The sequence below is a fragment of the Zonotrichia albicollis genome, chromosome 22 (assembly GCF_047830755.1).
Source record: "Zonotrichia albicollis isolate bZonAlb1 chromosome 22, bZonAlb1.hap1, whole genome shotgun sequence".
Taxonomy (NCBI): domain Eukaryota; kingdom Metazoa; phylum Chordata; class Aves; order Passeriformes; family Passerellidae; genus Zonotrichia; species Zonotrichia albicollis.
This window is the reverse complement of record NC_133840.1, coordinates 1,421,806-1,435,806: the sequence shown is the minus strand read 5'-3', so window position 1 is coordinate 1,435,806 and position 14,001 is coordinate 1,421,806. Positions and strand designations below refer to the sequence as shown.

Sequence of the window (14,001 nt, the reverse complement as noted above, 5' to 3'; positions counted from 1 at the left end):
TTAAAGATGGTTTTCAACACATCTATTTCTATTTTAAAACTTATCTCATATTCTTCTCTTGATCCTGCCTAATCTTTCTTTGAAAGAAGGAATGCTGCAGAAACCCAGGAACTAAATACGAAAATTTCAATGGTATTTCAGAGTCAGTTACAGAAACACAATTCTGTGGGGCAGCTGCTGTGCACTGGGGCTTTGGGAAGCTCTGCACAAAAATAATCCACCAAAAAATTCCCCCCAAAACCCCAAATCCCTCCCAGCTTCACCCCCTGGCACAGAGCTCCCGAGCAACTCTTCCCTCTGCTTCTGCAAACCCAAGTCCAAAACCAATTAAAAAGTGGAGATCCGAGCACGCTAACCTCTGCTGACTTAAACAGGATGGAGAGTGTTTTATCAAGCCCAAACTTGTAATTACTGTGTTCTACATTCCTTGCCTCTGTGGCCCCACTGTAAAATGTGACCATCCATTTCAGAATTATCTCTTTATCGCGAGCCCGAAGCTGATCGTTGAGATTCTGGCCTCGTGTCGGGCGTCACTTTGAAGAATATCACGGCAATATCTCCTCTAATAAATGGCTTTAACTTTTCACCTAGGAGATATCTGCTTTAACTTATCACAGGGAATCATCTGCTTTCCTTAACGCTTCCACTAAATTAAAATCTGAAGTCACTCGATTTGGAGGCCGGCGTTTGCAGCGCCCGGACAGCTGGATGAATTGCTTGAGAGATGATGAAAAAATATTATCCAAAACCAGAAAACTTAGTTTATCACAAATCTCATTTCAGCCCCCCAAACTCATTAATAACAGCAGGAGTAATGGTCACCCAGTTTGCAGCTTGTACCTACACAAGGCTGCACAACCCCAGAGGTGCCAACACAACAACGCTCCAAGATCTGCAGGAATATTGTGATTCCTTTAACAGACCCTCTGTGGATGGACTTTCCCTAAATCATAAAAAAAATCCATAGAAGTGCCTATTCCCAGTAAATAGATAATCCATAAAAGTATGGTGTCCTTGAGCACTCAGGATTTACATGCTACTTTTAGATATTGTTTATAAATAATATTATTGATTAATATTATTATATGTAAATATTTATATATTCTGGCCATACTGCTCAGAACTAATTATTTTACAGAATCTGAAATGTATTTGGGTAGCAGACACGTGGCAAACAGCCTTGGAACAAGGTGAGTTGCTGCACGTCCTGGCCTTACTTGGGTTGGGGCGTCCAGCCAGCATCCAGCGAGGGTCGTAGGGGGCCTTGGTGGGAACAAAGTCAATGGTCCTGTCTATGGGATCCTTGGCCTTCAGGATGGGCACAGGGCTGTGGATATTCTAATGGAAAAGGGGAAACACAGAAGGAAGTGAGAGCCCCATTGCCAAAACCCTGCAAACACAGCAAACAATGGCACCTCGCACCTGGCAGGCCCAGGAATTACCTTTGGCATGTAGGAAAGCCACTGCAGAATGGTGTAGACCCCTTCAAAGTCATCACACACAGTGCCATGGGTCACCCCGTTGTTGTGCATGATCTGGATCCCTCCCAGCTGGTTGTTGGAGGTGTAAACTTCCCGTCCAAGCACCTGGGGGAAGAGAAATGGGAGAGCCATCAGGGCTGGGGTGTGAGCAGGAGGTGCTGGCCAAGGAGGGACACACAGAGCCAGCCCTGCAGCACCTCAGCATCACCTGGAAATGGAAAGGATGGAGCAAACCTCTCCCAGCACAGCCCCACAAGCCTTGTGTGCAGCTAAGAGCTGCTGAACATGATCCCCAGTGAACAGAGGGCAGGGTGGGATATTGGGAAGGAATATTTCCAGGGGAGGCCCTGGCACAGGATGCCCAGAGAAGCTGTGGATCCCTGCAAGTATCCAAGGCCAGGCTGGACAGGGCTTGGAGCAGCCTGGGATAATAGAAGGTGTCCCTGTCCATGGCAGGGGTGGAATTGGATCTTTAAGGTTCCTCCCAGCCCAAACCATTCTGATTCTATGATCTCCAAGGGGAATGATACCAGTGGGGAAACTGAGGCAGTTTTCCCCCTCACCCTCCCCAAGCAGCAGTGTGACCAAAGCTCCTGAGTGCTGAGCCCAGCTCAGCTCACTAATCCCAAGCTGCTCCTAGAAACTGTGGGTGGATGTATTTAAATGTATAAGCGGGGGGAAAAACCAGACAAAGGCCCGTGAGCTCCTGGGAGAGGCTGGCCAGAGGCAGGCTGGGGCTGCTCATTCCCTTGCACAGCTCCATCTCCAATCTGAGCCTGGGCAGCACAGCTCTTTTCTCATTCTCCTGCTGTCTCTTCCCATTTGCCCTCTCCCTGACTGATACACTGATCTCTCGGTCACTTGGCTTTCTGCTCCACTGACTCCATATTACTAATAACACCTCTGCCACGGCCAGTTTACCTCATGAAGGCAGGAGCACATCATTACAAAATAAACTCATAACTTTGACATTCCAGCAAATACACGCCGTTTGTTATTTTTATGGGTTGAGTCTTTCTAACAGACAGAGGACATTACACACCTGCTTCATTTGGATCTTAAAAACCCCCTCAAACACACAGCACCAGCCTGGCCTCCCCCAAACACCCAGCACAGCTCACTCTGGGCACTGAGGAGCTGGCACACGCCAGCCAAGGTTTATGTACAGAAAAAACAAGGCACAGATGTCACAAACCTAACCCCAAATACAGAATTCAGGGTGTGTTTTAGCACAGGGATGTTCCTGGGTCTCCCTTCTGAGATCAAACACCTTCCTCCTCCAAATCTAACAGAATCAGTGCCAAGCAAAGCCGTGGTAGAGAAGACAGCAGCACAGATTTAGGTTCAAGGATAAGAAAAGCCCAGGCCTCCAGATGCCAGGCACAAGCCTAGCTAAACGCTTCCCACAGAGGAAAATAAAAATAAAGAGGATTTAAACTGCCCCTCTCTGAACCAATGCAAACGCATGTACATGCAAAATGGGCCTCTGCTCCTGCTTATCTGGAGACTCTGCAGACAGCTCAGGTTTAGCACTGCTGACAGGCAATGAAACAGCCTAACATAGCACTGCTCTCATCCTTAAATCCCTTTTTGGAGATGCAGATAAACACACAGCTCCTTCTGAGAGCTGCAGCCCTTCCAGCAGAGCCTGGGGCAGGGGGAGAGCCCAGAGCAGGAGGGAGCCAGGCAGAGGGAGCCCAGCTGCAGGGAAAGGCGCTCTGAGCTGGGACTGGGATGAGCTGGAGGTGCACAGGTGAGGGGGACAGGGCTCTGAGTCACAGAGCCTCAGCACAGCATGGGCTGCTCCATCCCCTGCCCGGCACTGGGGGCTCAGGAGGATCATGGAACTGAGAATGGTCTGGCTGGGAAGGGACCTTAAACTCTTCCCATGAAGGAATTCCTCCTAGTGTCCAACCTGTATCTCCTCTTGTGCTGCCATTTGTTACCTTGGAGAAGACTTCCAAAACATTCCAAAATACTTGGGGCAGTGTTGCCAACACTGAGTTCATCAGATCTTCAAAAAACCCATGAGGAAAGCACATTTCTTGTTATTTCAGAGGATCCTTTGGCAAGCACGAGCAGAGCCAGGATTCCAACAGCCTCTGAAGGATGGTCCTCAACAGGTTCACAGGCCCATCATGTGCATATTAATAATTCTCCAGCACTCCAACCCATGCTGAGCAGCTGCTTTCCCCTCTCAGAAGATGAGCTGCTGGAGAGTTGGGACTTGCCCTGCAAAGCTGGGCTGGCTCATCTGTTTCACCCAGGCTGAAAGATCTGAAAACATGACAGCTTGGAGGGCTTGAATGGGAATCATTATGTAACATAAGTGCTGTTATTATTCCAAGCATATCATGTGTTCATATCAAATATAAGTGCCAGATTTTTATCCAAATAATTTCAATAATTGCAATTCCCATCCCACAATTTACATTGTCTGCCAGGAACACGAAGCAGGAGAGGCATATGCATGTCCTATAAATAGCCTATTTTTCATAAACAGGCAGAAATGATGGGAATGAATGTCTCATCAGAAAAAATGTAGGAACACAATGCAGGAACTTCAAACCTGACTGCTATTATGTGCAGCCAAGCCTCGACAGAGCTCAGTGCTCATTTCCAGCTCTTCCCCCACACGGATCACGCATTAGAGGGGGAAAAGCAGCAAGAGGGAAGAGAGCACAGAATGCAGAGCCCCGTGCCTGGCACTGGGAGCACAGACAGCTCCTCTCTGCCCTTCCTGCATTGCTAATCCTGGCTCTGTGCAGTTCCTGCACTCGGAATTTACGAGCGTGCGGTGGGGGACCCTTCTGACTGGGGAACAGATTGGCTCGGTCTAATGCTTGGAGATTATTAAAGGCAGAGCTATACTCCACTATCAAGTCTACAGATCTTTTATTTAGAAGATATGGTGCTCTAAATGCACAAAGAGCTCCCTGTCACCTTCACATTAAAGCCCCTAGTGCCTGGTAAATGGAATTATATAGCTGTCATCTCCTTTCCCCAAAGTTTTAAGAGTACAATGGGCTCATTTTTTCCCACTCCATCCCAGCTTCAGAACTAAGAGACCTACTTTGTATTGATTTAGAGTCTCGGAAATAAATAAACCTGCTTCTCCAATGTGATTCACAAGAAATTCATGATACACTATTGCATGATATATTTCAAGCTGCAGCCCCGGCTCTTTTTTCCCTTTGGTGAGTGATGGGGGAGGTGGGAGCTGGGGGGAGGTGGGGAGCTGACAGCCTGATGGTTATTGGGGATGGCTCCTGACTGCAAATCCAGGGGCAGGTCCTGCTGGTGGAGTCCTTCCCTGCTTCCATTTGGGGAGATCAGAGGGGAAGGGGCAAAAAAGCAGGGCAAGGTGCAGCCAGGTGCACATGGAAATGCAGCTCCTGCTCCTCCCAACCCTCCTCACAGACACACAGGGAGCAGGGCTCCACAGCTAGAGAGGTTCTGTCTGTCTGTCTGTCTGTGTCTCCATCACACAATTCTGGTGGGAAGGTTTTCCCGCCTTGCGGTTACTGAGGAAAATTTCTGGGCTGCAGCAGAAAAATCAGGTTTTGCCATCTTGAGAGCTGAACTACAAACTCGAGATCAGACAGGCTCCAAATGACCTCTAAAATATCTGCTGTACGTATTAAAAATAAAAATTAATTTGGGAAGAAAATCAGCTGGGAAATAAGAACCTAACAACTTTTCATTCGACCCAAAAAATTCCTGAGGAGAAGCTCATCCAAACTGTTACTTTTTCCTGAAGAGCTCCAGTTTCAGTGAAGTGGCATTTCCAAATGAAAAATGTCTTGTCAAAACCCTCGTGCCCCTCTCTCCTCTCCCTGCGTGTGTTTTGCTCAAGGTCACTCCCTCAGCCAGTGGTAAATCAAAAGGACTCAATTCACTTTGCAAACTAAAATTACAGCCCCTCTTCTGCATGGTGCCAACACCCATAAATCCCACCTGTCCCAGCCAGGGGTTCCCTAATCTAGATATGAACCCCATAAACAATATCAGTGGTTGTCTCCAACGCAAAGATCTTGGTCATTTCCTTTGTCACCTTCTGGACCCCAGAGAACCTTCTGGACCCTGTCACTCAGAGACCCTGGGGCACAGGCTGCAGTGCAGGGACCTCTTCACCAGCACACTGAAACTCTGCTCACTTTGCAGTGTGAATTTAGGTTCAGTCATGAGAAATGCTCCAATGCAATTCTCCAGTGCTGTTCCTGCAGTTCCCACCACGTGTCCAGAATCACAGGGAATTCCTACAGAAAACACCCCAGGCTGCTCACCCCAATGTGCCCCTGGGGACAGCCCAGGAGGGATGGTCAGGACCAAAAATTCTGGGATATTTTTGAAAAGTTCAGCTCCTGTGGAACATCAGGGAGCAGAGTTAATGCTCCAGTGAGAACACAGCCTGCAGGATCCCCAGGAGCAGGGCACAAACCTGGGGAAGAGCTTTGGACAGGCAGAATATGGGCCATGATGGTAAACCCCTGTTTAGCAGAATTAAACACACACAGAGCCCCCACCCACACAGATAGACTGAGCCAGATCTGTATTAAAAATGATAGAAAGAGGGAGAATAAAAAAAGTCAACAGAAATCTATTAGACTTTCCTCCCTAAGCAAACACCAAGGGACTGATAATGGCATGCCTGGAACGTAAATTGTCTCTAATGGGAACAATACACAAATATCACCACTTAAAGAAAGGCAATTAAAACAAAAATGCAGCCACGGAGGGTGAGGGTGGTTGTTTATCTGCACTGAGGCCAGGCATCCATCCTGCCTGCATGCACTGCTCCACACAGAGCAAGAGAACACAGCCTCCATCCTGAGCCCACCCTTGTCCTCAGCACCCAGGGCACAGCTGGGTTATCCCTCCTTGGGCAGCCCCAACCTCCACACAAGGAGCCAACCCTCCATGCTGGTGAGTGTTCATTTCTGGCTGACATTCCCAGCCCTCCTTGCTTAGCATTCTCCAACACCCTGCACCCATCCAGATCTCCCAACAGTCCTGCTGTGCCACTACAGAATGATTCATATCATGCATTAATAATTATAATGCTCCTTTGAATGACAGGGCTGGCACTTGCTGTTCTAACTCACATGATTGCTCTCACATGATTGCTTTGATCTAATCCCAGGACTGGAGTCATCTTGAGCAGATACTGAGCTATCCCTGCCTTGAATCTCAAAAAAAAAATAGCTTTCCACAGTACAAACCCCAAACAGCATCAGGCTCACAGGGCTTTTATTTATTTTTGCAGATTGTGAAATTGAAGGGTAAATATTGCTGTTGGCAATCACTCCCCAGGCTGTGCGAGCCTCCTGTTCCTCCCTGAGGAGCCTGAGAGCTGCCCAGAGCTCTCTCACAGCCCCCTGAGCAGCCCTGACCTATTGTCTCATCCTGTTCTGTGAATCCCAGAGCATCCAGAACGTTCTCAGCACAACTCAGGACCGAATCAAAAACACAAAGATATTCTCCTCTGAACTCGTGCAAAGCAATCCAACAAGACCAAACAACGCTTCTTTTTTCTTTTTGGACCCATTCTGGTCAGAAATGCCACCCCATGACCTGGCAGGGAGATGAAGCCCAAAGTGCTGAACTGTGCCTTGAATGTTCCATATTTCAGTTTCTGACCCCTCATCCTCCCTGCAGAGTCCTGGCAGGTGGGGTTTGTCCAGCTCACCCCTGGTGCTCTGAGCAAACCATGGGGAGCACGGGGCAAGTCAAGACCACAGGGTTTGGGGGAAAATAAAGCTAAAACAGGAGGGAAACAAACCAGGGCTGGTCAGAATTCTGTCACCTCTGACAGCTTCGGGGCAGCTCTTCATCACCATCACAAAATGAACTGTCTGAGAGCCTGGCTGAACATCTACATAACAAACTGATGGGAATCCTGCTTGGAGCAGTTCCTGAGAGTCTCAGCTGAACCTGGCTTCCCCTTAGGAAAAGCCCAGAACACCCATCTGCAGGGAAAATGTGACTGAAAGCCACTATTTGTTTCCATTAACACAGCCTCCAAGACGGGATTTCTTTTAAACACAAAAGACAAGGAGGAGCAAACTGATTAAAAATAGGTCAGAGGCAGACTCTGGAACATCCTTGGGAGGGCTGAAATGGAACACAGCCCTGGAAGCAGTGCAGGAATGGGGAATGCCAGGCTCTTTGGTCTGACTTCCATCAAAAAGAAAACCCATGGAAATGGAGGTGTTGGTGCAGGTCTGAAATCACCCCGTGCTCAGGTTATCACAAGGGAAGGGAGGGAGGAAGAAGAGGAGGAAGGTTTGGGGGCAGAAAAAGGGGGAGGCAGGGGAAGTTTAAAAAAAAAAATAAAATAAAAATCTCTGCCTCAGCAAAAGTTTTCATTAAAATTTTAGACAAATGATCTCTGTGTCCTTCTCCCATGCTGCCTGGGGCTCCATGCTATTTCTATGCAAATAACAACCTCGTGGTTTATATCTTATTATTTCCACCGGAGCTGCGGCGACATGACCCGAGACGTGTGTGAGGTAGAGACAGCGCCAGAGAGAGAGGGAGAGAAAGAGAGGGAAGGGAGGGAGGGAGATGGAGTGGCTGCTCGCTGAAGTGTGAAAAAATATTGTCAGGAGTGAGCAGCAAGAACAAAAAAAAAAGAGGAAAAAAAAAAAGAAAAAATTGCAGGGATAACGTGTTTATTTCAGCCCCTCTCCCCATGTGAACCAGCATCTTTTAAAATTCATTGGGCATCAGGCGATCATGCACAATCCATCTGCTTTCACTTTATCATTTGCATTTCATGCCTCCTGGCTTTTGATGTGCTGATACTTTGATGCAGTCAGGAGACGCGCATTATCATTATTTCAATTTGCAGGGGGGTCAGCGGGCTCGGCACAGCGCGGCACACGCTCACCCCGAGCAGGGAAATGGCATTTCCACCCCTCCAGCCACCCCTGCTGAAATGCTCTGGGGACACAAAAGGGGCAGGGAAACACAGCCCTGTGTGCCCTGTGTGCCCTGTGTTGGCATGGGGAGCGTGGCACCTTCACCTGGGCATGGGGACACCATGGAACCCTGCACAGCCCTACTGAAATGCTCTGGGGACACAAAAGGGGCAGGGAAACACAGCCCTGTGTGCCCTGTGCTGGCATGGGGAGCATGGCACCTTCACCTGGGCATGGGGACAAAGCTCCACCATGGAACCCTGCACAGCCCTGCTGAAATGCTCTGGGGACACAAAAGGGGCAGGGAAACACAGCCCTGTGTGCCCTGTGCTGGCATGGGGATCATGGCACCTTCACCTGGGCATGGGGACAAAGCTCCACCATGGAACCCTGCACAGCCCTGGTGCATTCCCTGCCAGGCAAGGGCTGCAGGGTGCTCTAACCCAGCTGTCTCCCCAGGATGTGCCCTGTGCTCACCAGCAGCATGTGAGGAGCCAAGCCCAGAAGGCACCAGGAGCTGCAGCTCCAAGTGACACTGACCTTGAGCTCATCATCTGAGTTAGAGGTCACCCCTGGCTCTGGCAGCTGGACCTTTCCCTCTACACCTAAACCCTCAGGCTGCTTTTACATAATGATAATGAACGAGACCAGCAACAGCTCTGGCTGCACATAATGTTTGTCACCATTCCCCTCTGCTCCATTTGTAAATTAGAAAGAATCCAGCGTTTCACAGGGAAAAAAAATAAAATGAAACAACTTCCCAGAAAGGCCTGCCTGCTCTCTAAAAGCCCAATTGTCCCCATTGCTGCAAGAACAGTTTTGTGCTGCACGTTCTGCTGGCGGACAGGAGACATTTTGAAGATGTGGTTGCATGGATCAGCATCCACTGCTTGCTTCAGGTCAGCCAGACTGAGCTCAGACATTCCAGGCTAGCCCTGGACACCAGCTCCCTATTTCAGACACATTTCTGGGACACAACTGCAGCTGGATCCCTCCAGGAAGCCCTGAGCAGCACTGCAGGCTCTGGAAACTGAGGATGTCTGAAGCAGCAGATACCACACACACCCAGGAGTGAGGGGACTGGTCAAGGGCAGGTGAACACTGCTGGGGCTGGCTGGGAAAGCTGGGGAGGATGCAACAGGTTCCTCCCTCACCTTCAGGCAGGTAGAGGTTCAGAGCTGGCACAAGCATCCCAACAGAGCAGGGAGGAGGGAAAGGGACACACAGGATCATTGAGCCCAGAAAGGGACACACAGGATTGTTGAGCCCACTGAAATCCTCAGGATGGGATAAATCCCCCACAGAAAGCAGCTCCTTCTGCCTGTGCCTGCTGGCAGAGGTCAGGTGCTTAAATCAGTCCATACTTTTAAGTGCCTAAAATTCAGTGGGATTAATGGAGTCCTGTGCAAACAGGCACTGAGAGCAGGGGCAGGGAGTGCAGCTAAACCTGGAAGAGGGGAGAGCTGAACAGCCTGGCCCTGCCATCTGGGAAACTCTGCAGGGCCCCAGCAAGCGACAGCTGGAACCAGGCAACTCACTGCACTCCAGCAAGCACTAAACTGACTCAATTTCTTTTTAAAGGCTGGATCTTCAAATGCCTCTTTTCCTCCCATTGATGCAGGTGTGTGTGATGTGTGTAAGAGATCTAACTGAGGGTGCTGCAGCCTAGAGTTGATAGGATCAATGCTTCATTTTCTGCAGAGCCCCCTTTATTCAGGAGAATAATTCAACAAGAGCCTGTTTTCCTTTATCTCCCATTGTCAGGCAGGCACTCCTGGAAACACAGCTTGCCATGGAGTACAGGCACCCCAGGTGCTGAGAGTGCCTGAGAACAAAGCTGCTCGATGGGGAAGGGCACTCACAGCACACAGCCCCAACTCAGGGAAACAAAGCCCTCAGGGACAGCCATGGAGCAGAGTGGGCTGGGAGCTGTGTCTGCACCAGGCTGCAGCCTGGAGGATTAATGGGCTTGGGGCAGCAAGGGACAAGAAAATCTGCCTCTGGAGTGGGGGGAAAAAAGAGCCACTTTAGCAGTGAGGCTGTAAGTTTTCTTTGTAACAGCCGCAGTTATTCCTCCTGTTCCCACAGCTGAGGTTTCCAGCGGGAGATCTCACTCCCAGACTGGAAAAACAGTATCCAAGCTCCTGAGGTTCAGTGCTCCCCATAACTAACACAATGTGGGGGCTGGCTGGGATGCAGGCAACTCTGGGTCGTGTATTTTGGAGCAGGAACTTCCAGACACCAGGACCAGCCCTGTCTCCCCTCACAGCCCTCAGAGGGTGGGAGAAGGCCCTGCCTGGGATTCAATCCATGCCCACAACTGTCGCAGACATCTTTTATGGAAAATCCTTTCTTTAGGACTTTTTCCTCCTGAGAAGCTGAGAGGCCTCAGGAACAAAATGTAAACAATGATTATCTGCTGCTCTGGAATGCAACAGGTGCATCTGGGATTGGCCCATGTTGGATGTTTGTAATTAATGGCCAATCAATCACAGCCCTGCTGGCTTGGACAGAGTGTCTGAGGCAGCTGGCTTTGTTATCATTCTTTCTGATTCTATTCTTAGCTTAGCCAGCCTTCTGAGATTAAATCCTTTCTTCTATTCTTTTAGTATAGTTTCAATGTAATATATATCATAAAATAATAAATCAAGCCTTCTAAAAAAAACATGGAGTCAGACCTCCGTCTCTTCCCTCATCCTCAGACCTCTGCGAACACAGCCACACACAACCTCTGTGGAGAGCTGCTCTCCTCCTTGAGCCCACACCATGCCAGACTCCATGAGCACCCTGAGGGCTCTGAGAGCTGCTCTCCTCCTTGAGCCCACACCATGCCAGACTCCATGAGCCCCCCGAGGGCTCTGAGGGCTGAAATGCAGGGACTCACCTTGTTGAGGGCCCCACAGCCTGTGAGGATGATGTGGGAGTTCTCCACCTGGATGGTTCTCTGGCCCAGCCGCACGATGTAGGCCCCGATCCCGATCGCCCGACACGTCACCTGGGGAAAAAGGGAAAAAGGGAAAAAAAGGAAAAAGCAACGGCATTGATTTCTGTCTCTCCACACAGCCACAACCTATTGATTCAAACACTAAGATAAAACTAGGTGTGTTTGTAGTACAAGGCCATGAAATCTAGTCTCGCTGGAAAATTCCAGAATCCGTTGCTTTGTAAAGCACAGCATCTGAACATAAATGTATTTTATTAAAAAAAAAAAAAAAGACAAGCAGCAATTTTCAGACTGAGCAAATGCGAGGCCAAATGCCTGAAGTGTTTTAAATTGAGTGTGGAGGGGACCCAGCCCTGCACTGGTGCCAGGAGCATTGCTCAAAGCCTACAGGAGCCCATTTCCATCAGCCAGAAGGCTGATCCCAGATGGATGCTTGGGATATCATCACAGGATTTTTAGCTGAAACAGACAATACATTTGAAGAATAGAAAGCAGTGGGGGATTACCAAGCTGATGGTGATAACACTATCATAGGCTAAAGATGATTCTCCAGCAATCATGCCAGATGCTCTGAGGTTCTCTACTCCAAGCCCGTCCTCCTTGCCGATAATATCCGTTATCTTGTACCTGAGGGAGACACACACAGCCCCTGAGCCACAGGGTCCAGTGATTTGCTGAATCAGTTTGCTACAAAGAAAATGGAAAGTGACTAAATATCATTAAGGCTCCAAGGGGAAATGTGCATGAAGCCCGGGCAGGGGCTGTGCAGGGCCCGTCCTGCAGCACCATGGAACCTTCCCACAGGAGCAGCACTGCAAGGGGAAAGGCCAGGGGAGAGGGAGGCCTGGGGAAAGTGTCCTGTCATTCCCACGGGGCATGAGGAGCAGGCTGATTAACAGGAAAATTAAGGAAGGGAAAGGGAATTACAAAAGGAAGGGAATGCAGACAAAGGGAAAGATGAAAAAAACAAGGATTACAAGTCTCTCACCTTTTCTTCACTTCCTTCTCCCATGCTCCATCCCCTACCCTAGGGAATGCCCCAGCTCTGGGAGGACAAGGACATGCCCTGCATGCCCCAAGGATGAACAGAAAGCTTTCCATTCCTACCTGGACTCTCCATTTTCCTCCACGTGCTCGCAGTGAACAGAGTTCAGGGCACTGACTTTCTTGTAGTCTTGAGGAGTCAGGTACAGGTATTTGTATCCCTGCAGGGAAAAACAGCTCATTCATCCCAGTCCCACCTGTAGCCCCTTGTCATCCCCTGCAACCCCCTCCAGAAACAAACTTTCACAGAATTAAATTCCACAGAGTGATAAGAATATCCTCTCTACGTTGGAGATGCAGCTGAGGCCAGTGAAAGCTGGGAATGGTGCAATATTTGGCTGGGAATGGTGCAGTATTTAGCACTAACTCCTTCTACATGTCAACCTGCTGTTTGGGAGATGGTAAAATCCTGTTATGGAATGGTTTGGGTTAGAAAAGACCAGGTTGCTCCCACTTTCATCCAGCTTAGCACTGGGCATTTCCAGTGTTCCACATCCAATACTGAGGAGAACCTTGGACATGAAACTCTGGAATCTTTACCCTCACCTCTGCTAGAAGAGGTGCTGTGACAGTTACATTTTCTGGAAAAATCTTTTTGCTTAGGATTCTTTTCCTGGGAAGCTGAGAAGCCTCAGAGAAAAAGGAAAACAATATTATCTCACTGCTTCTCCTGTGTTTTGCTGTGTTGGAATTTGTTCGGAGATTCTTCCATTAGCTTCATGTGAATCGTTTTAACTTATTAGCCAATCACAGTCAAACTGTGTTGAAGCTCTGGAAAGAGCCACGAGTTTTCATTATTATCTTTTTAACCTTCTGTAAGCATTCTTTCTGTATTCTTTAGTATAGTTTAGTATAGTATAATACCATATTGTAAAATAATAAATTAACCGAACTTCTAAGAACATGGAATCAAATTCATCATTCCTTCCTCTGCCTGGGGAGCAAATACAACAAGGTGCTATCAAAACAAGCCTCCCTGTGTTTCCCTCACCTTGTAGGGGTTGTCAGGGTCCTCCCAGGCCACATGGAACATGTGCCGGATCTCCTCGGCCAGCCCGATCCTGGCCCCGCTGTTGGCAGCCACGTAGATGCGGGGGATGCCCTGGGCCCGCGCCAGCTCCGAGGCCCTGAGGAACAGCACGTCCTCCTGGGGCCCGAAGGAGCCGATCTTGTACGTGATGTCGTTGCCTATGACAATGATATCCCGGCCCTCAGGGTACTCGGGGGTCTTCAGGGTCATCTTCCAGGCCACCATGCCGATCTGCAGGCCAGGAGAAGAGAACGGCACTAAATAAATGCTGTGTCCTCAAGGTGTGAGAGAAAAGAGTCACACAGGAATTCTCTTGGACTTGGCGTGTTTTCCTGGGGAACACAGCAGCTCTGATGGGCTCTGCCAGTGCACAGGACAGCTGGAGGCACTTGATCCTTCCCACACTCCTTGGAGCACGTTCTGCACTGCTCTCACCCCACCAGGACACTCACACTGGTGCTCCCTCTCCCCTTTCAGGGGTTTGTCACAGGTTTATCCAACACGTCCCCCTCACAGGGAGCTGTGCATTCCCTGTGCTCCCAGGGTGAGCTGGGATGTGCTGCTGCTCAGCATTCCCAG

The 14,001-nt window shown here is 49.2% G+C and overlaps 1 protein-coding gene across 6 annotated transcripts in view; it reads right to left on the bottom strand.

Annotated features, from left to right (window-relative positions):
- The window catches only part of ACACA (acetyl-CoA carboxylase alpha), a 101,074-nt gene that overhangs the window by 20,680 nt on the left and 66,393 nt on the right, over positions 1-14,001 (bottom strand). For all 6 annotated transcript variants that reach the window (XM_074556951.1, XM_074556949.1, XM_074556947.1 and 3 more), the window contains 6 exons: positions 13,384-13,653; positions 12,456-12,553; positions 11,855-11,975; positions 11,289-11,399; positions 1,443-1,586; positions 1,218-1,338 (listed from right to left, as the gene is read on the bottom strand). In XM_074556951.1, the coding sequence (XP_074413052.1) occupies positions 1,218-1,338; positions 1,443-1,586; positions 11,289-11,399; positions 11,855-11,975; positions 12,456-12,553; positions 13,384-13,653 (865 nt within the window). The remainder of the gene's footprint in view (positions 1-1,217; positions 1,339-1,442; positions 1,587-11,288; positions 11,400-11,854; positions 11,976-12,455; positions 12,554-13,383; positions 13,654-14,001) is intronic.